At 46.8% G+C, this 23,728-nt stretch overlaps 1 protein-coding gene across 2 annotated transcripts in view; it reads left to right on the forward strand.

Moving 5' to 3' along the window:
* Positions 1-23,138, forward strand: part of LOC310683696 (tyrosine-protein phosphatase non-receptor type 11-like) — a 65,888-nt gene extending 42,750 nt beyond the window's left edge. For both annotated transcript variants that reach the window (XM_083454002.1, XM_083454003.1), the window contains exons 3-16: positions 3,560-3,754; positions 7,909-8,101; positions 8,969-9,088; positions 9,282-9,395; positions 10,525-10,621; positions 10,938-11,017; positions 12,063-12,218; positions 15,108-15,239; positions 16,468-16,622; positions 17,310-17,377; positions 19,229-19,380; positions 20,560-20,660; positions 21,536-21,661; positions 22,811-23,138. In XM_083454002.1, the coding sequence (XP_083310128.1) occupies positions 3,560-3,754; positions 7,909-8,101; positions 8,969-9,088; positions 9,282-9,395; positions 10,525-10,621; positions 10,938-11,017; positions 12,063-12,218; positions 15,108-15,239; positions 16,468-16,622; positions 17,310-17,377; positions 19,229-19,380; positions 20,560-20,660; positions 21,536-21,620 (1,648 nt within the window). In that variant the 3' untranslated portion in view covers positions 21,621-21,661; positions 22,811-23,138. The remainder of the gene's footprint in view (positions 1-3,559; positions 3,755-7,908; positions 8,102-8,968; positions 9,089-9,281; positions 9,396-10,524; positions 10,622-10,937; positions 11,018-12,062; positions 12,219-15,107; positions 15,240-16,467; positions 16,623-17,309; positions 17,378-19,228; positions 19,381-20,559; positions 20,661-21,535; positions 21,662-22,810) is intronic.
* The last annotated feature ends 590 nt before the right edge of the window (positions 23,139-23,728 follow it).

The raw sequence follows: 23,728 nt of genomic DNA on the forward strand, positions 1-23,728 counted from the left end.
GGGACCCTGCCGCCTTCGCTCAATAGCTGCCTCTGTGGCGAGGCCACAGGTGTCCCTTCTTTGTGCAGAAGCGATTTTGGCATCAAACAAATTGAGCGTGACTCCACGGAAGCATTGTCGGGCGTTTAGATGTAGGCGGTTCTGGCAGTGAAGCATTTGTGTGGTGGCCTGGTCATTTGCAAAGGATTGTGTGCAATTTCCTCTTTTATTCCCCCCACCCCCCACCCCGGTTTTAGAACTGCACACTTTTTTCCAGGTGCTAGCATAGCCTGCCCATTTAAAAATATTTCCCTTGCTTTTACCACATTCATTCTCAGCTCAGTAATGTTCCAGGATCACGCAGGAGCAATCGTGTCAATGAGCATACGAGATGCCAGAATGAAAGATGAGGTTGCTGGATCCGTCCAATGGCCCCTCTAGCCCAGCATCCTGTTCTCATAGTGGCCGACCAGATGCCTGTGGGAAAACCCACAAACACGGTTTGAGTACACAAGCCCTTGTGGTTTCAATGCAGAGCCATCGTGGCTTGCAGCCATCAGTGGCACTCTCTTCGCTGAGAGAATCTGCTTATAAAGCCATCCAAGCTGGGGTGCCATCACTGCCTCCTGTGGCGGTGAGTTCCATAGTTTCAGTGCTTTGCAAGCAGACGGTCCCCAGTCCAGTCCCTGGCATCTGGGAGAGACTCTGGTCTGCAAACTTGCAATATTTGGGTTTGAAGATTGAAAAAATACAGTGGTACCTCGGGTTACATACGCTTCAGGTTACCGACTCCGCTAACCCAGAAATAGTACCTCAGGTTAAGAACTTTACCTCAGGATGAGAACAGAAATCGTGCTCCGGCAGCGCAGCAGCAGCAGGCCCCATTAGATAAAGTGATGCTTCAGGTTAAGAACAGTTTCAGGTTAAGAACAGACCTCCAGAATGAATTAAGTTCTTAACTCAAGGTACCACTGTACTGGTTTCTGGAAAGTAGAATCTTATTGCGGAGCAAATGTTTTGAATAATTCTTTGTATGTAACTGACAGATAAAGAATTGGAAGCCTTCCTTTTCCTTTCCTTTCCTTTCCTTTCCTTTCCTTTCCTTTCCTTTCCTTTCCTTTCCTTTCCTTTCCTTCTTCCCTATCACCTTTCCTTTTTTCTTTCTTTTCTGTCCCCCCCCCCATGCATGCTTCTCTCTCTTTCTCTTTCTCTCTCTCCTTTTTCCGCTTTTGTTTTTATATAGATTAAATTTTGTATCATTAAAAAGCTTTAACAATGACAATAATAATGCAAAGAAAGACACCGGTCTCTGATGCCCCATAGGGATGCTGGACACCCTGTAATATGCTTACCATTTTTTAAAAACTTCATCAAACAAGTTAGGATGGAAACAGTGGTTTGTGAGCAACTTTCTGTCTTCTTCTTTCCAGTGCGGAATGGGTTAATCCCATTTGGCTATTAGCAGTGCTGAGAGCACAGGCGCAGTCCCATTGGGGACCCTTTCTGGCCTTTTCTCCCCTCCCTGGCTTTCCTAAGAGGAGGGAGGCTAATTGCATTTAAAGGCACTTAAGAGGCTGCCTGCCTGCCTGCTGAGCTGGCCCCTTTAGGCCTCCAGACGCCTGATGGATGAGTTCAGTCCGGGAGGGGTTGTCTGCTTCTAAAAAGCTTGGTGGGCCAGTGAATTTGGTCACTCCCAGTTGCGGGACTCCAGTAAGATTGGCAGCAGGGGACTCTCTCCTAAGTGCTGAGCTCATTTAGGAACACGGGAAACTTCCTTCTTATACTGAATTAGACCTTTAGTCAGAGTCTTTATTCATAGTGCTGACAAATGCCAATACTATTTAAAAAACAAAAAAGAAATGCACATTAAACAAAAAACAAAACCTTGCATCGGTTTCTGACCCTCCTGGCTGTGCAGATATTCTGATGCTGATGTTTATCCCACTTTTGATTTAGTTATTATTTATTGAATTTATATCCTTCCCTTCCTCCTCTGGGAGCCCAGAGCGGCAAACAGATACACAGTTTTTAAAAAGAAAGCATTCTAAAACAAATGAAAGCATTCTACAAAAAATAAAAATTGCAAACGTCTAAAAGCAGTTATGGTCAGAAACGTTCTTCCGTCCAGTGATCTTGGGGTTGCCAGGAACAGGGTTGTTCAGCCAAGGGGAGCAGGAATGCATTTCCTTCTGAAGGTTAATGAAGGGCATTCCGCAACCGGGGAGCCATCACTGAAAAGGCCCTGTCGGCATCAAGGGGGAAGTCCCTGGTGCTGGCACTTGATCCAGGAATCTCAGAGCAGCGTGTGTGATTCTACCCCACACATACCAAATTTGTCTTTACAACAAGTGTGCATGGAGAGAGAGAGAGACAGAGAGAGAGAGAGAGAGAGAGAGAGAAAGAAAGAAAGAAAGAAAGGAAGAGAGAGAGACTGGCCAGAGTTCCTCAAGAGAGAGAAAGAGAGAGCCAGTGTGGTGTAGTGGTTTAAGAGCGATAGCCTCGTAATCTGGTGAACCGGGTTCGCGTCTCTGCTCCTCCACATGCAGCTGCTGGGTGACCTTGGGCCAGCCAGCCACACTTCTTTGAAGTCTCTCAGCCCCACTCACCTCACAGAGTGTTTGTTGTGGGGGAGGAAGGGAAAGGAGAATGTTAGCCGCTTTGAGACTCCTTCGGGTAGTGATAAAGCGGGATATCAAATCCAAACTCTTCTTCTTCTTCTTCTTCTTCTTCTTCTTCTTCTTCTTCTTCTCCTTCTCCTTCTCCTTCTCCTTCTCCTTCTCAAAGAGCTTCAAGGCCCAGTGAAGATTTGCACCTGAATGCCAACCTACCACTCTGCCCCCTGCCCAATGTAGCCTCTTGCTTCCAGGGTTTGTTTTGCAAACAGGTGTTACAATCAGTTGTTAGCTCATTTTTAGACCCCTCTTTTCCTCCCCCATGCCACCCCATTTTTCCACACAAGAACCCTTTTTGGTAGAGTGACGACGAGTGACACATAATCTTCAGGGCTTGGTGGGGTTTTGAACCCAAAGCCACATTCACACTGTACCTCTCAAGCATCACCATGTCACTTGGAACAGTTACGTCTTCCCCAAAGAATTATGGGAGCTGTAGTTCGTTAAGGGTGCCAAGAACGGTTAGGAAACCTCTGTTCCCTTCACAATATTATGTTTCCCTGGGAAGGGGGACTGGTAATTAAACCACGCTGGGGACTGTAGGCATATAATAAATGCATATATTGGTGAAAATAACATGGAGAACTGCTTTATATCACAGGAAACCACCTTGCAAAAATATGTATATTAGGCAGTGCAAAATGAGCCCTAAAATGCTGATCAATTTTCATGATTCTAAACCCCCCCCCCCAAAAAAACAAAGTTCACAAATAGATGTGGAAATGTAGGGAACCTAAGGTTGCGGGGGGTGGGGGTGGGACTGAAATGGAATTGCCCCCACTCATCATTTGCCCTTGGGCTGGTTGTTTGATAGGTCACTGAATATGATGCTTTTGTTTGTCTTTATACCCAGCGTTACAAATTCTGTTCTCTTCTTTCTCCCGCTCGCAACCGCTTTCCGGCTCCAGGAGGAATGACGAAGTCACCCACATCAAAATCCAGAACTCTGGGGACTACTACGACCTGTATGGCGGGGAGAAGTTTGCCACGTTGGCGGAGCTGGTGCAGTATTACACCGAACAGCAGGGTCTCCTGCGAGAAAAGAACAGCAACATCATTGAGCTGAAGTTTCCTCTCAACTGCCAAGATCCCACCTCAGAGAGGTGAGCTGGGAGCTCCTGTCCCAGATCAAGCTCTGTTTTGCATGCTCTCATACTGACCTTCCCTGGGCCTACCTTATAAGGTGGTTGTGAGAGAGACGGAACATACGTGTAAACTGCTTTGAACTTCAAGTGTCGTATAAATGCAAAGAATCGTAGTTTCTGCTGCTGCTGCTTCCTAGATCAGAGCTGGGGGATCTGTGGCCCTCCAGCAGTTTTTGGACCCCAGTGGCCAGGGATGATGGGAATTGTGGTCCCAAAACCGCTAGAGACCCGGGTTTGGGAAACCCTGACCTAGAGGGTCACAGGCTTCCAGAGATGAGGAGCCTGTCACCCTCCAGGGGTCGCTAGACTCCAGCTCCCATCAGCCTTAGCTAGCATAGCCTCTGATCATGGATGATGGAAGTTGGTGTCCAACAATATCTGAAGGGCCACAGGTACTCCATGTCTGTTATAGAAGCAGCTCTCAGCATGCTGCTGTGTTAAGGGCCCCTTCCTGTACCAGTTGGACACCACCGTTAGGCTTACCCAGCACTTTCTGATCAGGTGGGCACCATGTTTATTTCCCACAATGCCTCTGGTGTAGAATCACTCTGGGGCTTTGTGGGGGATTTAAAATGGCAGCCTCCTGACACTGAGGAAGAATATTAAGGAATGGGGAGGAGAATAGGGCAGGAGTCTCTGGCGGGTCCTGGCATCTGCTTGGCGATACCAGACCTGGGCCCTGGGTCTGTTGGCAAATTTGGGCTCCATCTGCATTATACATGTATTGTACCACTTTAAACAGTCATGCTTCCTCCAAGGAATTCTGGGAGTTGTAATTTGTTAGGAGTGCTGAGAGTTGTTAGAAGACTCCCAGTCACCTCACAGAGCTACAATTAGCATCGCAATCGTTGATTTATTAGTTTCTGAGCCGTGGTCTCAAGGCAATTTACACATAAATGAACTAAAAACTATTAAAAAGCTAGTTTAAATTCCTAGAGTGGTTTAACGATCCATCTGTTTTCTCAGGGAGGTCTGGGAATCGTAGTTCTATAAGGGGAATAGGGGTCTCCTAACAACTCTCAGTGCCAATCCACAAACTACAGCTCCCAGGATTCTTTGGGGGAAGCCACGACAGCTTAAAGATGGGGCCTTGATTTCCAGGTGTTTGCTTAACTCTTGTTCCTATCTCTTGATTCCTGTATTTCTTCACAGCCAGGGCTGATGACATAAAGATAGGAACCTCTAGGACCCAGGGGCAGAAAGTACCTCCATGTTGAGGGGTTTCTTTTGCTGTGTGGGGAAAGAGAGTCACTCCTCAAAATAGGCAGATGGCGCCATCTAGGGATGAAGGGGTAGAGGTTCAAGCTTACAAGAAAGAGAGGCCTTCTTTATGGGGCAAACTGGAGGCCTAGTGCTGGTGTCTGCCTCAGGTGTGCAGTCAGGATGGAGGAATCTGTCAATCATGCTTTTTCTCGTTTTCTCATTTTTGCAGTTTTCCATTCCGTTCTCCACATTTCCATAGCAATTGGCGATCTCCCCACCCCATGAAAATTCACCAACGTTTTCATGTCAAATTTCTCCTAATGGACACATTATTATATTCAGTTTTAACTAATATATACATTTTTGCTGCAACTTCTCTCCTCATGTAATGCATTTTCCTTGTGTTATTTTCACCCAATTTTCCAGCACACTTTACCTCCCAGTATATGCATTATTTGGATGGAGAGTTGCATTGCAAAATTCGGGGCAGATAGAATTTTTGAAATATTATCAGGTTTTGGCTTGTGAATTGGTTCTAGAAGTGTGAACTGGGTATCTTCTCACTAAAATGCAAATAATCAGTTTCTCCCCTATGCTTAGAATGGACAGGCTATTATTATTATTATTATTACTACTATCACTATTATTATTCGTATCTGCTCACATATAAAGTAGGCATGTGTGTAAAAAATTTACATGAAGAGGCAAGCTAAAGCCTCATGTATCATCACATCTGTGAGGCCCACTGGTCAACTGTAGGTGGGTCTAGAGGGGAAAGGGGGTGGAGCTTGCAGGACTGCCTTCTCTCTCCCTTATACACCTGCACCCCCATGGCCACACCCCTCTCTAGCTCCGCTTTGTATCCTTAGTAACACCGTAAATTAACGCTGAGGTTGAATTCCAAGCATCATGCCTAAAGCCAAAATCGCATATAGTCAAAACACATTGGGTGCAATAGCAGGTGGGATTGCCAAAGTCTTTTTTAATCTGCCCCCCTTTCCACTTCCTTTTTTAAAAAAAATTAAAAATTGCCAAGTGCTGAATGCACACAAGTTAAATGTGCACAAGTTGCAGGCCTACTATATTAATGCTAACTAATACCCTTAGTGGGACGCGGGTGGCGCTGTGGGTTAAACCGCAGAGCCTAGGATTTGCCGATCAGAAGGTCGGTGGTTCAAATCCCTGCGGCGGGGTGAGCTCCCATTGCTCGGTCCCTGCTCCTGCCAACCTAGCAGTTCGAAAGCACGTCAAAGTGCAAGTAGATAAATAGGTACCGCTCCAGCGGGAAGGTAAACAGCGTTTCCATGCACTGCTCTGGTTTGCCAGAAGCGGCTTAGTCATGCTGGCCACCTGACCTGGAAGCTGTACGCCGGCTCCCTCGGCCTATAGAGCGAGATGAGCACGCAACCCCAGAGTCGGTCATGACTGGACCTAATTGTCAGGGGTCCCTTTACCTTTACCTTTAATACCCTTAGTATTTCCCCGCCTGCCTGGAACATGTCCTTGAGCAAACATATTGTTTCACAATGTTGAAATCGACTATAAATATATGAAATTTAGCTGTGATTAAATGTAGTTCCAACAACTGGTATTTAGAGGTCTACTGCCTCTGAAAGTGGAGGGTGGAACATTGCCATTGTTGCTAGGAGCCATGACTGTCTTTGGTCCAGGGAAGGGCTGTAGCTCAGTGGCAGAACATCTGCTTTGCCTGCAGAAGACTCCAGGTTCAATCCCCGAGATCTCCAGGCAGGACTGGGAGAGATGCCTTGTCTGGAACCTTGGAGAGGCGGACAATCAGTCAGTGTGGACAATACCGAGCTATATGGACCCAGGGGTCTGATTCTGTATCAGTGTCCTGTGTTCCTGCACATTAACTTCAATGGTGCAGAATTCAGTGGCCAGGTTGCTCACCGGAGCAAGATGGTTTGAGCATATTACAGCAATCCTGGTCTGACTGCACTGGCTACCAATTAGTTTCCGGGCCCAATTCAAAGTGCTGGTCTTGACCTATAAAGCCTTCAATGACCACAGTACCTCAAGGACTGCCTCTTTCCATATGAACCAACCCGGACCCTGAGGTCATCTTCTGAGGCCCTTCTTTGTGTGCTTCCTCCTCGAGAGGATGGTGGCAACACAAGAACGGGGCCTTCTTTGCAGTGGCTCCCCGTCTGTGGAATGCTCCCCCCAGGGAAGTTCGCCTGGCGCCTTCATTATACACCTTTAGGCGCCAGGCAAAAACGTTTCTTTTTAACCAGGCCTTTGGTTGATCTGATTTACATCCTATGTCCTTTTAAAATGGTTTCTCTGGGGGGGGGGGCGGCGGCAGCTATTGGGTTGTTGTTTTTATTTTTATTAGGTATTTTGTGGTTTTATATCTTGCTTTTATTCTGTGAACTGCCCTGAGACCCCCGGGTATAGGGCGGTATGTAAATTCAATAAATAATCATACTCTAGACAGAACTTAGGTAAAGGTAAAGGGACCCCTGACCATTAGGTCCAGTCGTAGCCGACTCTGGGGTTGCGGCGCTCATCTCACTTTATTGGCTGAGGGAGCCGGCGTACAGCTTCCGGGTCATGTGGCCAGCATGAATAAGCCGCTTCTGGCGAAGCAGAGCAGCACACAGAAGCACTGTTTACCTTCCCGCTAGAGCGGTACCTATTTATCTACTTGCACTTTGACGTGCTTTCAAACTGCTAGGTTGGCAGGAGCAGGGACCGAGCAACGGGAGCTCACCCCGTCGCAGGGATTCGAACCGCCGACCTTCTGATCGGCAAGTCCTAGGCTCTGTGGTTTAACCCACAGTGCCACCTGTGTCCCTAAGTCCCAGAACTTAGTTGGCCATAACTCCTGATCTCTTGGCCTACTGCACCACCCCAAACTCTCTCCCTAAAGCTCTTTCCCTTCCTAGATGGTACCACGGCCACCTGACGGGCAAAGAAGCTGAGAAGCTCCTCACCGAGAAGGGCAAGCCCGGGAGCTTCCTGGTGAGGGGCAGCCAGAGCAAGCCTGGAGACTTTGTCTTGTCAGTGCTGACAAATGAGGACAAAGCTGATACGGGGGACCGAAAGCCCCGGGTGACTCACATCATGATCCGGTACCAGGTAAGGTGCTGTGAAAGCAGATTTTCAGACATTCCTCAGAGGTTTCTAGTTAAATCCACCCGGGGGTGGGGTGGGAATCCAACGTGAATTTTCTCCTTGTCGCTGAGCTTTAATCCATTGTGCTGATGGACAGGCATTGGTGCTACAGTGAAAGGTTTTGCCATTTGCTTGTTTTGAGCCAAAGAACTCTCAAGACTGTAAAATGGCAATAACTGTTCTGCCTTCATCACTAAATATAATAATAATAGCAATTGCGGTGAGCTGAATTATTATTTATTTATAATAGTAGTCTCACATCCAGTGTCACTTGGGGATTCTAAGAACCCCCCACAAAAGTGCACTTTTGTGAGGTGAGGTCCGCCATCTTGATTCAAAATGGAACCCAGTTGTACCCAAACATAGACGAAAGCTCTGCTTCTTGATCTCAGGAACCATTATGCAAAATTTTTCTTAAGTGATATTCATATGCCAAGCAAACCAACAGTTCTCATATATGTATATGTATATAGATAGATAGATAGATAGATAGATAGATAGGATTAGATTAGATTTATAAATGATGGCATGAATGGTTCCTTTCTCCCCTTCCGCCCTCAAAAAATAAGCAAGTCTTATCCTTGCAACAAATCTAAGAGGCAGAAAGCCTAGCGAAGCCTCTTGGATGAGGCTGAACTTTGGTTTCCCTCGACTAACATGCTTTTCGCTGCACTACACAGCCTTTTGAATTAGGCCAAGGTGGGATCTGAGATCGTGTACGGAGTGAGGATCTGAGTCAACATTGTCCTAGTCCACATCTTGTTCTGCCTCTCCCGCAGTCTCTCTGTGTGTGTTCATTTTTGCAGTCATAACTCTGCCTTCCCCCCACAGCTGGATGGAAAATACGACGTTGGGGGTGGCGAGCGTTTTGACACCCTCACGGACTTAGTGGAGCACTACAAGAAAAACCCCATGGTGGAGAAGTCCGGGGCAGTTGTACACCTGAAACAGGTAACATGGCAACAGTTATTTAGGTGGGACTGAGTTGTCCCTGATTGGAGAAGCCATCCGAGGAAGGGGCCTGCCTTCGCTGTGTCCTCCAGGGATGTCCTTTTTCTGGTTCCTGCCACCCCAACTCAACCCCTTTCTCTCTTCTTGGCCCTTCATGTTGTGAAGTTGTCTTCTGTGCATCCCTGTCTTGCAGCCTTTCAATGCCACACGGATCATTGCCGCCAACATCGAGAACCGGGTAAAGGAACTGAACAAAATGGCAGACCACAGTGAGAAGGCCAAGCAAGGCTTCTGGGAGGAGTTTGAGGTACACAGGAAAAATGAGAATTAGATAACTACAGACTCCACAAAAAAACTCCCCAAGTTTGGCAAATACCGCATCTGTTTTTATTTATTTATTTTAAACATGTATATCCTACTTTTTACCATCCTAGCTCTAAAAGCAGCTTATAGCAAGAAATAAGATATATGCACATTAAACAAAATGTAGAGCAACGTTTTGAATGTCAGAAATTTGAACAAAGATAATCAGAAAGAAAGAAATTTTTTGATTGCAAAGGCCTCCTGAAATAAAAAGGTTTTAACCATAAACAAATGTGAGGTCATGGAGGGTTAAGAATAAGAATAACAACAGTAGTAAAAATAGAAATATTTATTTTCCTTTTTATATTTCCTTCTTTTAAATTTTGTTAGATTTGCAAATAAAAAAGTAAAGAAACCATCAATAAATCAACAAGTCCATCCTAGAACTGAACTAAACAGTTGTGAGTCCAACTGCTTCCCTTTATAATTATTAAATATATTTATTGAAACTTATTCAAAGATACACAAAAATACATACCCATGGCAAAGTATCTTTTTATAATATGCTGAGATAAAACAGCTACTTTAAAAGAGAAAAAAAGAAGGAAGAAAAGACAAGGAAAGAAGAAACCTGAAGAAAGAGAAAGCGAGAGGAAAGGAAGAGCGAGGACAACAGTATTCAGTGTAACCAAATCGCCTTGACAGCAGTTCCCATCCCATTGCTCACCTGGGCGAGCCATTTGCTCCCCTCTGTTCCTCACCCAAAGGAGATCCCCTCCTGCCCACAGATTCCCAATCCAGTTCTGATATTGTACTTTGCCATAATGAGGCCCCTAGTGTTCCCCAACCTTGGGCCTCCAGCTGTTTTTGGACTACAACTCCCATCATCCCTCGCTAGCAAGACCAGTGGTCAAGGATGATGGGAATTGTAGTCCAAAAACAGCTGGAGGCCCAAGGTTGGGGAACACAGCGAGCGCCCCCTATTTGCAATCCTGGGGATATTGTCCTACCTTGCAGGTAGCTTGTTCATATTTCACTTCAAGGTTTACACTCCCTCTTCGAAAGCACTTTGCGGATGCAAAGTGTTTTTTTTTAATTCAAGCTTTCTCTCTTTATTATTTCTGCCCTCGTAGATGCTGCAGCAGCAGGAGTGCAAGTTCCTCTACCCCCGGAAAGAGGGACAGCGTGCAGAGAACAAAGCCAAGAACCGCTACAAAAATATCCTTCCCTGTAAGCATCACAGCTTTTTCACCCGAGGGCCACATCCTGTCCAGGGCAACCTTCCGAGGGCCGTGTGCCAGTGGTGGGCGGAGTCAGAAGCAAAAGTAGGCAGAGCAATGGGTCTGGTGTGGTGGAGCGATTAGGATTTGTATCTGGACTTAACTATCTTGGGACAGTGACTTGTGTGTGTGTGTGTGTGTGTGCACTTTTTTGTGTTGCCATAAACTACCTTGCATGGTCATCCAGGACACAACCTATAAATGCATCTGGGAATTGCTGCAATTTTCTCCCCAAAATATCATGCCATGTTTCTCTCTTTGTGTAGTTGACACGACGCGAGTGGCTCTCCGAGACGTAGATGAGAGCGTCCCGGGTTCCGATTACATCAATGCCAATTATATTAAGGTGAGCAGAGAGGGGAGGTCCAGAGTACTTGATCTTAACCTGCAAAGCAATGGGTGGCAAAGTAGCAGGTGTCTCCAAACATGGACAAAGGGCCTTTCGTTCTCAGCACTACTTTGTGCAGAGAGCCAGTGTGGTGTAGTGGTTAAGAGCGGTAGTTTCGTAATCTGGGGAACCGGGTTCGCGCCTCCACATGCAGCTGCTCCACATGCAGCTGCTGGGTGACCTTGGGCCAGTCACACTTCTCTGAAGTTTGTTGTGGGGGAGGAAGGGAAAGGAGAATGTTAGCTGCTCTGAGACTCCTTCGGGTAGTGATAAAGCGGGATATCAAATCCAAACTCTTTTTCTTCTAAGCTGGGCAGAGAGGTAAGATATTGGGTCCTCCCAGCCCCCAACTTCAGCACTCTGTTTGACATCCGAGGTACCACTGTACAAGCATTTTTATCGTGTCAGCCTAATACTTTGGCTTCTGTTTGTTTAAAAGTTTAATGTGCCAGACAAGCAGATGATTTTGTTATTGTTGGAAAAATGGAGTCTTTTATAAATTATTGGACTAGCAAGGCAATGTAAACCCACATGTAGCACAGGGAACTCTGTGACCCTATTATTATTATTATTATTATTATTATTATTTTATTTATTAGCTGAGGTGAATACTTTTTCATTTAGTATTTTATTTTACATAGGTTTTTTCCCTTTTAAATGTGTCTGTACAGTAAAGAGGCTGTAGCTATGGATGTCATAATTTAATCATTAAACAAATACATTAAAATGTGGTGGGGGGAAAACGATAATTTAGGGTGACATTCAACTCATTTTTACTCAGAACAGACCTGTTGAAATTAATGGACCATACTTAGGCATGTTCACTGATTTCAGTGGGTGAAATTAATAATTTTAAATTAATTAAATGAGCACAACGAAGCTAGTCATCCATTAGGGCTTGTCTTTCTGTTCTTCCTTATACTCACCAACCTCTTTTTTGTGTGTGTGGGTGTCCCATTTCCCTTACTTACCAACACCCCCTGCCCCCCCCGCCCTGTTCTAGAATGTTCTTGAAGACGGGAAGAGCTCTGAACACAGCAAAGTCTACATTGCCACCCAGGGCTGCCTCCAAACCACAGTGAACGACTTCTGGGCGATGGTCTACCAAGAGAATACTCACGTCATTGTCATGACGACCAAAGAAGTGGAGCGAGGGAGGGTGAGCCATTCAGTTGTGCGGGGGGGGGGGGGCTTTTTCTCAGCATGAGGGCCACATTCCCTTCCCAGCAACCTTCTGAGGGCCACCTGCCAAGGAGGGAAAGAGTCAGAGGTAAAAGTCGGCGAAGCAACAAATGCGAATTTTACCTTTCCAGAGTAGGCTAGTTTCCATACACGTGCTCCCACACTGGCCAAATGTCAAGTGGTGCTCCGATGGTGTCAGAAGTTGTGCTGTGGCTCATAACCTTTTTGGTTTGAAGTAACGGCTCGGATGAGCTGGCCAGGGCTCCCTTTTTCTTAATTTTTGTCCCCACCTCTGCATGTCAGAAAGAGCAAGTGGGTTATAATTAGCTGATGATGAGCTTGAACAGCCTCTTCAAACGGAGGCTTGAAAGGGAGCCAGCACAGAACCCAGCCGGTAATTGCCACGCTGGCTGAGAGCCTTATTAACAGCCTTGCCTCTCAAAATGCTGGTTTCATTACCAACAACGAGAAAGGGAAATCACGGTGTTCGTAATCACTTCCTTGGTAACCTCCAGCTCTGTTTGGAAACTTGTTCATAGGATGCTATCATTTTTTTTAATATAATTTTTTATTAGTTTTTTTAACATATTTTCAACAGTAATTAAACATACTTTTACATATTATTCAAATTTTTTACTTCCATCAATCCTGTCTGAAAATTTTCCAATCTAATCTCTCAGTATGCATTTCTTATCCTCCCTATTACATTTCAAACTCATAACCAATATCTCTGTCTTTTAATACTTTGTAACACTTTGTATATTTCTCCTTACAAAATTTATTGTAATCCTACTAGCGTAATTTGTTGATTACAGTTGCTCTTCAAATAATTCATATACTTCTTCCAATCTTCTGTAAATCTCTGGTCCCGCAGGTTTCGAATCCTTCCTGTCATTTTGTCCAATTCTGCATAGTCCATTAATTTTGTCTGCCATTCTTCTTTCATCGGAATTTCTTCTTGTTTCCATTTCTGGGCTAATAATACTCTTGCCACAGTTTTTGCATATAAAAACAATTTAACATCTTGCCTATTAATGTCCTGACCTATAGGTCATAGGATGCTATCATAGCCTGCCCCCCACCCATCCACCAACCACTTTAAGCTTGTATTTTTTCCTCCTCTTTCATGGATAACAGATAGTTAAGGGACCATCTTATCTGGTGATGTAGCAGTCCAGGATTGTGGGAATTGAAGATCCCTTATTATTTGTGCGGCAGGGCCCCTGTCTCCAGCATCCTAGAGCTTGCCCAATCACAGCATGGAAGGGGGAAGATTTTTAGCCATTCTCAGCCTTTTTGGCTGATCGGAGCCAATCAGAGAGAGAGTAAGGAAGCGAGTCAGCCAGTGAGAATAGGCTCCTGGAGTCATTCTGGGGAAAGGTGTGCAAGAAAACACCAAGGAGGAATTGTTCCATATGCTCCAAAGCTAAGCACTTGGGAACACCGGAAAAACAAGGTGCTTTCATTTCAAGAGAACGGGGTGGAAGTTCTGTTATATACAAAGGAAACCACAACTTCCGTCAGCTCTGGGATACTGCAGCACTCCAAATCATGTGCCCACAGAAAATAGTAGACCTAGCTGAAGGGCAACACATGGAGATCTGCATTGATTATAGAGTCAGAGAATTGTAGAGATGGAAGAGACCCCAAGAGCCATCTAGACCAGCCTTTCTCAACCTGAGGGTCCCCAGATGTTGGACTACAAACTCCCATCACCCCTAGCTAGCAAGGCCAGAGCTCAGGGATGATGGGAGTTGTAGTCCAACAACATCTGGGAACCCACAGGCTGAGAACGGCTGAATTCTAGACCATCCCTGTACAATACAGGAATCACAGCTGAAGAACCCCTGACAGATAGCCTTCCAGCCTCTGTTTAAACACCACCTGTGAAGGAGAGCCTGTTTGCACTGTCCAATCAGAAGGTTCTTCCTAATCATAGCTGTCAACCGTCCCTTATTTGGCGGGAAAGTCCCTTATCCCAGCGCTGTGTCCCGCTGCTGTCCCTTATTGATGATGTCCCTTAAATTTCCCGGGTTTCAAAGGAAGCAGCTCCTCTCCCTCCTTCCCTGCCAGCCAAGAAACTGTGTTGCTTGGCTGCGTTGCTCACCCAATAAGGAGTCTAAGAACGACTGGGGGGTGGAGCTTGCATGCCTTGTGCCAATCAAATCGGCTGCGTTGCCTGGGGACTCGCCTTTGCTCAGCGCTTCCCAGCGGAGAGGCGACGGTGGTTTTCCTTGCTGCATCCCCTTTGCCGGGTTGCTGCGCTGTGGGAACCACCGCTTGAGGCTTTATTTGGCTGCTGGTTGGGCTTTCTGCCTTTAGCTTGGAGGGGCTCAGAGGTTGAACATACCCGTGCGTGAAAAATCCCTTATTTTGGCTGCAGATCCCTTATTTTCGAGGCTGCTGGCCCCTTATTTTCAAATTCTGTAAGTTGACAGCTATGTTCCTAATGCTTAGCTAGAATCTCCTTTCCTGTCATTTGAATCCACTGGTTCACATCCTTGCTTCTTAGGGCGATGGAAAGCAAGTTTGCTCCCTCTTCTATGTGAGAGCACTTGAGATATTTGAAGGTGGCCATCCCATCACCTCTCACTTTCCTCTTTTCCAGGCTAAACATACTCAATTCCCTCAACCGCTCCTCATAAGGCTCATTTTCTGGACCCTCCATTGTCTTAGTCTCCCTCCTCTGCACACATTCCAATATCCTCCTTAAATTTTGGTGCCCAGAAATGGGCACAGCACTCCGGGTGGGGTTCTGACCAAGGCAGAATAGAGTGGCCCTGTTGTTTCCCTGGGCACTGTCCTTTTGTTGATGCAGTCTGGAATTTTGCTTTTAATGGGATTTAATCTCTCTCTTTCCCCACAGAATAAATGTTTCCGCTACTGGCCGGATAAAAACTGTGCCAAGGAATATGGTTACATCAGCGTGAGGAATGTTGGCGAACGAGAAGCTCAAGGTTATCACATCCGAGAGCTGGAGATTTCACGGATGGACAGGGTGAGAGGTCACCTCTTTAATAGCCCTTTTGCATGTGATGGTGTTTGCTTTGAGATGGCATTTTCGTCTAATCTCGCTGGATCATCCACCTGTAGATACACTCCCCACCTCCCAGCCTGGAAAGACCCAGGAATGAGTATACACTGTTGCCCCACAAGGGTGCGGGAAAAGTGGAAAATTCTGCAGAATTCAGAAATCCCTCTGATCTTTAAAAAAGTAAAAAAAACAAAAAATCAAGTTTCTATCTAGCCCTTCAGAAAAATGAAGCTTCAGAAGAGTGCGTCTCAGCAAAGCTGGCTGCAAATTCAATGCAATCTTTTAGCAGTTTGCATTGTGATTCCAGTGCCTGTTGTAGATCTTGCAGATCATTCCTCCCGCAACCAGCAAAATTGAGAACCCCGCCGAGCTAAATAATACAAAGTAGGAGCATAAGGCAAGCTGTTTTCAGTTTTGCATATGGCACACAGGTGACAGAATCTTGTCCACTCAATCCATGTGCCTCCTGCTGTCCCCTGCTCTCCCACCTCACAGATGTTCATGAATCAGTGGTGTTGGGCAAGAGAGTGTATATGCGCTTCTATATATACATTGAACCCTTGGACTGAACCCCTGTGTAAGATGCAATCATGGTATACAACTTCCTTTGTGCCAGAGTTTAGTACAGTACCTGTGCAAACATTTTCCTAGTTTTGTCCCCCACCCCCAGTTCCTTGACAAATCACCCCACTACCCATAAAGGTAAAGGTAAAGGGACCCCTGACCATTAGGTCCAGTCGTGACCGACTCTGGGGTTGCGGCGCTCATCTCGCTTTATTGGCCGAGGGAGCCGGCATACAGCTTCCGGGTCATGTGGCCAGCATGACTAAGCCACTTCTGGTGAACCAGAGCAGCACACGGAAACACCGTTTACCTTCCTGCAGGAGCGGTATCTATTTATCTACTTGCACTTTGATGTGGTTTCGAACTGCTAGGTGGGCAGGAGCTGGAACTGAGCACGGGAGCTCACCCCGTTGCGAGGATTCGAACCGCCGACCTTCTGATCGGCAAGTCCTAGGCTCTGTGGTTTAGCCCACAGGGCCACCCGCGTCCCTAACATAACGCTTAACAATTCCCACTGCCACTATTTCCCTAAACCAGGCAGATCTGTGTTTCTCTTCCCTGACCTGCACTACTCAGAGCGAGATATGTATTTAGCCTTACAAAACTATCTCCTCCTCCAATGTTGCAGGAAGAGCGCCCCAGGCAAATCAAGCACTTCCAGTATTTCAGCTGGCCGGATCACGGGGTCCCCAATGAGCCGGGGGGAGTCCTTGGCTTCCTGGATCAAGTCAACAGGGCCCAGAGGAGCGTCCCGGACACTGGGCCTATCGTAGTGCACTGCAGGTGAGTGGCCAGGAGGGGGCGATGCTTGGCTGAACTGGCTGCGGAGGTAGGCAGTGTTGGGCATTTGCCAGAACTCCCCCAATGAATTTTCTAAGGATTGCTCAAGTAATAATATGAAAGCACTCTCTCTTTGTATGCTCTAGATTTTCTAGGCTCCCCACTCTTTTAAAGCCATCTTGTGGGAGTGAGTTCCATAGTTCCACGCTGCATGAAGGACTTTCTGTTATCTATCGGGGATCTACGCTCCTCCCTTACAGATTATAAACCAACATAGAGAATGTGAACATCTTAAGATGTCAAGAATGGGCGATGGGAGGAGAAAACAGTGATTCTGGGATGGTTGGAGTTCAGTGGGACGGGGGGGTGGGGGTGGCATATAATTACAAGGATCAGGAATCCCATCGGCGCTGTTTTTATGGCTGCCTTGCAATCTTCTTAATGGCAGTAATCTCAATGTTAAACCCTCTAGAGAAAAGGGTTTAAATGTTGGGCGATTGATTTTCCCACCCACCCCTTCCTTGAATGTTGTCAAAGTTGGCTGATGCGAGCTGGAGTCTACCAACTTCCTGGGGGTCCCAGCCCTTCCTGTACCTGTTGTAGCCATTCTCACCTTGGCTGACCAATGGGCTAATGTCCGCGCTGGGCCGGTGGCAACTTTGCCCTCCTCACCTCTCTTTCTTCCCCCAGTGCCGGGATAGGACGAACGGGCACCATCATAGTGATAGACATCTTGGTGGACACTATTCACAGGCAAGGTAAACAATAGAACTTTGAGGTTCTCTCCCCCTTTTAATTTTAAGGAGGATCTGGGGCATGCAGAATGTTTAATGCAGTCTTGTAAATAATAGGCGATCACCTATAGCGAGCTGGTACTGCATCCAGGCGACCAGTTAGCGGAGAAACTTTCTGCTTTAGGTCACAAACTACTAATTGCTCTGGGCAAGCAGGCTTGTAAGCTCTGTGGATGTTTTCAGGGCTGAAAACTCTGAAGATGCTTGACCAGTGAGCTTTGATACTATAGACTTGACCCCAGAGCTTGACCCCATTCTTGTTCCTCTGGAGCTTGCCCTCTTCCTTTCATTCTTGCTGGCCGCCATGCAGTTAGTTAGGCATTCAGCAGCTTTTTGTGTTCCAAAAGGGATTTCAAGATTGTTCCGGATGATCCTAGGGACAAGGAACTTGAATTTTAACTACATCATTATGGGAAAGTTTAACACTTCCCACCTGGGCGCGATTCTCGTTTTATAAATGAGTTGGCCTTTTGGAGCCGCTCACAAGAGTGGTCACCAACAGACTGTCACTGTTTTACGGAAGGGATTTGATCACCTGCTGTAACTGTTAAGGCTGCACGTTGAATTCAAGGGATGAAAACCCTCTGTTGTATAACCTCCCCAAAAACAAATTGGGATGAATGCTCAGTAAAGTCAGGGCATAGTCTTGACCAGTGCTGGATTTACGTATAAGCTAAACAAGCTATGGCTTAGAGCTGCACTCTCTTGGGGCCCCTCAAAAAATTTAAAGGGAAAAAACAACTGGATGTACATTTCCAAAATATAAGATAAAAAACAAATAAAATAAAACCTATGTACAGCAACAGTGTTTTGTGTTGTGTAGGCTCCTATTTGTTATGTGCAAATGGCTTTTAGGTCCCTATTTTAGGTACCGATTAGGTCCATAAATTACCATATAGCATATATTCAACACGAAAAACAGCGACAATTTGTTGTTGACAAAGGACAGCTGGACATATAAAGGGCCCCATTACCTTCAGTAGCTTAGGGCCTCATCAAACCTAAATCCGGCCCTGGCCTTGACTACTGATTAAGCATTGTGCAAGGAAATCTGAGTGAATATTCAATGAATATATCGTCTGGGGTTCCTGTGTGTCGTGTGTCCACCATAATCTCCTTTTTGGCTCATATGCCCTTCCCTAAAACATTTGTTTCCACCAAATAATTTTGGGATAAGTTGTTTTCTTACACCTTCTTTAAGAGGAAGCCATCTTGGCTGTATGGTAAAGGTAAAGGGACCCCTGACCATTAAGTCCAGTTGTGACCGACTCTGGGGTTGCAGCGCTTATCTCGCTTTACTGGCCGAGGGAGCCGGCGTACAGCTTCCGGGTCATGTGGCCAACATGACTAAGCCACTTCTGGCGAACCAGAGCAGCACACGGAAACACCGTTTACCTTCCCCCCAGAGTGGTACCTATTCATCTACTTGCACTTTGATGTGCTATTGAACTGCTAGGTTGGCAGGAGCAGGGACTGAGCAATGGGAGCTCACCCTATCACGGGGATTCAAACCGCTGACCTTCTGATCGGCAAGTCCTAGGCTCTGTGGTTTAACCCACAGCGCCACCCGCTGTATGGGTGTACCCCCAATTCTAAATCTGCCACAGGGAAAAATGCTCTCTTTCCACATCACACTTTTAAAGCACATGGCTTCCCGCCCCAAAGGATCCTGGGAATTGTAGTGTACAGAGCTGCAATTCCCAGCACTCTGGATGGATGACAGTTCCCAGGACCCTTTGGGGGAGAAGCCGCATGCTTTAAGTGTACAGTGCGGATGTGACTTAAGGCTGCCCCACCTTTCTTGCCCATAAATAGGCTTGGACTGTGACATCGATATCCCCAAGACCATCCAGATGGTACGGAGGCAGCGCTCTGGCATGGTGCAAACAGAAGCGCAGTACAAGTTCGTCTACATGGCTGTCCAGCAGTACATTGCCACAGAACAAAAGGAGCTGGAAGAGGAACAGGTAGGCGGCGTCCCATTTGCCCACCAAAAGAGGGGCGGTTTTGACCTGAAGAGTGCTTAGGGATGGGACCAGGGACTGGATTGCACAGTTTTGCATGCAATGGAATGGTGGAAGGAACCAGCTAGGGGACCCCCAAAGGAAGAAGGCTCAGAGACTGGGGATGACCATGAGTGGTCAGAGAGAGAAGTCTAGGAGGAGGAGGTGTCAGAAGCTGAAGGGGTAACGGGGCTTAGTGAGCTGGGAGAGTCTGTGGCAGAGAGAAGTCCAGAATCGGAGGCAGAAGCTGAATCAGGAATGTTGGGGAAGGGATGCCAAGAGGCAGAGTCCAACTGTTGAAGAGTCACAGGTGTCTCCCACTCCTGCTTGCGACCAGCTCCCTTCCTCCCTGTTCTCCCAGAACCAGAAGAGGGCTGAAATGGGTAAAGGAGACGTTGGCTTCATGCAGATGCAGTCTCTGATTGCTTAGGGAAAACCCTGGAGAGGAGAGGACTTAAGACTGCTGTGGGGAGGTGGGGACTTTCAGTCTTGGCAACTGATCCATGCGGCAAGACCTGTGCTCATTAGGCCTGACATTCCGCCAAGTCTGTGCACATCATGTGCTTGCCAACAAAGAGTTAATTCCAACTTGCAGGGAGTGATTTACTGCTGGCTCGCTCCTGTCACCAATTGCTTTCTGAACTCAACTCCCAAGGTGTTTGCTCTGAAAGCATTTAAACCAGAGGTGGGGAACCAGGCTCCCATCTCCCATCAGCCCCCAGCCAGCATGGCCAATGGCCAGGGATGGTGGCAGCAACATCTGGAGGGCTGTAGGCTCCTCATCTCTGAACTAGACTGTCACTTGCCTGAGCTACCTCCATCACAGCTCTGCCTTTTTTTTAAACGCAGGAATAAAGAACCTGCTGGGCTCCAACCTCCATCAGCCACAGTTGCATCCAGTGCTGGTCCTACTCAGAGTAGACCCATGGAAGTTGGTGGACATGGCTAACTCGGGCACAGTGATTTCCGTGAGTCTGCTCTTGAGTAAAACTAGGTGGGATGCTGCCCAATGAACCCAAGTTAGTCTCGTCCATGAATTTCAGTGGGTCTACTCTGAGCAAGAGTAGGTCACATTTTAGAAATGGCCGCAAAGGTTGGAGGAGCTGTGGAACCAATCAGATATGTCCGGTTGTCACGTTTCAGAGAAATACGAGGAAGGAGAGAGAGTACTTGAATATTCGATACCCGCCGATGGAGCAGCCCAGAATGAAAGCTCGTCCCTCCTCACCAAGAGTCCAGACAGGGTAAGGTGGAGCTGTGGGGAAGAGGGCCTTATTTGAAGGCAAAGCAGGGTGGGGTGGGGGAGTTGGAGAGACAGCGTAGACTTGAAGCCTTGGCCCAACATGAATTCAGAGCAAATTTTTGGCTACAGAGGACATTCTTTCCAGAGTTGGGGATGTCAGAGGAAATTGTGAGAGGGCAGAAATACAAATTGTTGTGAGCAGCACAGCATCCAGTTGGCATGTTGGGAGGGTGGGAAGCCAACAGTTCAAGGAAACCAATCATTGCCTTAGTTCTTTGCCTGTAAGATTTAGTGTTCATTTTATTTTTACATTTCTGTACCACCTTTCCTCCAAAGAATTAAAGGTGGCTTACCTGGTTCACCTCTCTCTCCATTTCATCACTGCAACAACCCTGTGGTAGGCTGAGAGGCAGTGACTGGCCCAAGGTCACACCCCCCCACCCACACCCCCCCCCGGTGGGCGAGAGGGGGTTTTGAACCCTGGTCCTCCAACACTCTACCCATTACACCGCACTGCCTCTCAAGATGAGAATGCTTTCATAGACAGGGGAAGCAGCAGCAAAACAGCCATGTGGTTACAGCTAGATAATAGATGTGAAATGCTTTGAACACTCGAAAGCCCCCAAGAAATGCAAAATGTGATGTCCCAGGCAGGCATATTAGCTGGCTTAGTTTTTGCAAGACTTCTTCTCTTCTCCACACCCTGTTTCCAGAGGTTTTTCTTTTTTGGGGGGAGGGGGGTTGGAGGATGGGAGTTTGCTCTTGGTTGATGTGTTCCAGCCCCCTTTCTCCTGTTTTGCGCAAGACGAGGGTTGAGCTAGATGCCCCACTAGGCCCCTTCCAACTCTACAATTCTGTGTTTCTGTGTTTCTATAGAGTCGACGAAGAATCTGCCTCCGTATACGAGAACCTCAGCGTTAAAGCCACAAAGGTCTCAAGTTTAAGCAGCTCAGGGAGATAGCAGCTTCGGAGAGGGACGTGTACTTGGTGGCTATAAAACAGGTCTGTGGTTTGTTTGTTTAACTTTAATGCTGTTTTAAGGGATGAGTGGGATCTGCAACAAAAATGTTGCAGCATGGAATGTTCCTGTTCTGTATGCCGTAGAGAAGGAGAGATTTCCCCTCTGTCCCTCCTCATCACCCGATATTCACTGCCCCGTTCACAGGAGACAAATTTTAGGCAGGGGGCATTTTGAAAGGTTTTCTTGTCATTTTCAGTGGTGTTTTGTTTTGTTTTTAAAACTCTCTGAAAAGGTTTGGAGGTTATGACTGGTAGTACCATAGTCTAGCCTTCTTTTTTTAAAAAAGAAAAAGGAGATCCAGTTTGAGCGGAACTGCTTCTGGGCGTTTTGCCATCCCTTGCTTCCACGCTCTCTGCCCAAATGCCCCAGGCATTGTATATTTGAGGGCAGAGAAGGAAATGGTATCCACCGCAGAGATGGGGGACCTCAGGCCATGGGATCAAATGTGCCCCTTCCAGACTCGCTTGCATAGCTCTCAGAATTCCCCCTGGGCAACGCCCCCTCTCAGCAGACCACGCCCCCTTCCACACAGGCCACACCCCTCCCCACAGGCCACACCCCCTCCCTGGCCCTGTTCCACATCTTCTTTGTCAGGCTGAAAGTGTACTTGCAACTCTGATGATGCCTCTTGTTTGCCTCGTAAGAAATGGTTTTAAATAGAGGGTAAATTGAATGGTTGTAGGGGGGCGGTTGGAGGAGAGGCAGAAAGAAGATCTGATTTTTCCATGGCTAGGGGGCGCGATCTGGGCGGTTCTGCCAGGGGCAGAAGATCACCTGGCTACAGCTCTGGTGGCATGAAACAAAGCAAAGCAATGCGCTTGACCAAAACAGAGACACTTGCTATTCTGTCTCTGTTAATACTGTGATGTTCAAATTGCTGGGAGGCAGAGCAACCTCCATTGGTTCTGCTGTGTGACAGGTCAGCCCCGGTTAGGCTTCCTCTCTCCATCACTGTCATCTAGGGGGCAGCTGCTTCAGTGGGAGAGATAGCAAGCAGAAGGCTAGTTTCATCTGCGTTGCTGGATGCTCTGGGAGTGTTTTTTGGTTGAACAGTGGGGTACAAATGTTCAGAGCAAATAAATAAAGCAAATACCTCTTTCCCCCTCCCTTTTTACCTGCCCTTATATTAGGGGTTGCCGAGAGCCGCACCTGCACGTCCTCCACAACCTTCCATCGCCACCTATTGCTCGTTTTCAGCACTTGAACCTTGGATTCAGCACAGAAAACCAAAGATTGACCCAGCATGCCACCTGTCAAGGGAGGAGCTGTCTATGCTTTAGGAACAAATCTTGGCCTAACTTATTCAGGAGAGAGAGACAAACTCCCCCCCCCCCCCCGTTGTGCACAAATTCCCTGATGCCGTTTATCTGCAAGTGCCTCTGGATGTCTGTAATAGAACCTACAAATCTCCTTTTAACTTGTTTTTTTAATAGATATATAGATATATATATAAGCACAGTAAGCTAAAGAGTGTCCTTTTTTGTGGGGTGGGGTGGAGAGGGGAAAGTTGTTAAAACGTCACAGAAATAGGAGGCAAAAGCACATTGTTGTGCATGGAGTGTGGTACGGTTTTCTCCTCAGTGGGGTTGGGTTTACTGAGCTGCAGAGGAGAGAATTGTAGTAGTAGTAGTAGTAATAATTAATAATAATAATTAATAATAATAATTGATAATAATAATAATTTATTATTGATACGCCTGCCACCTGGCTGTGTTTCCTCAGCCACTCTGGGCGGCTCCCAACAGAAGATTAAAAATACGATAAAAGATCAAACATTAAAAACTTCCCTAAACAGGGCTGCCTTCAGGTGTCTTCTAAAAGTCAGTTAGTTGTTTGTTTCCTTGACATCTGATGAGAGGACGTTCCGCAGGGCAGGTGCCACTACCGTGAAGGCCCTCTGCCTGGTTCCCCGTCACTTCTTGCAGTGAGGGAACCGCCAGAAGGCCCTTGGAGCTGGACCTCAGTGTCCGGGCAGAATGATGGGGTTGGAGATGCTCTTTCAAGTATACTGGGCTGAGGCCATAGTATGTTGCAGCAACTCTTGTTTG

This window comes from Podarcis tiliguerta, assembly GCF_965153285.1.
Source record: "Podarcis tiliguerta genome assembly, chromosome: 8".
Classification (NCBI taxonomy): Eukaryota; Metazoa; Chordata; class Lepidosauria; order Squamata; family Lacertidae; genus Podarcis; species Podarcis tiliguerta.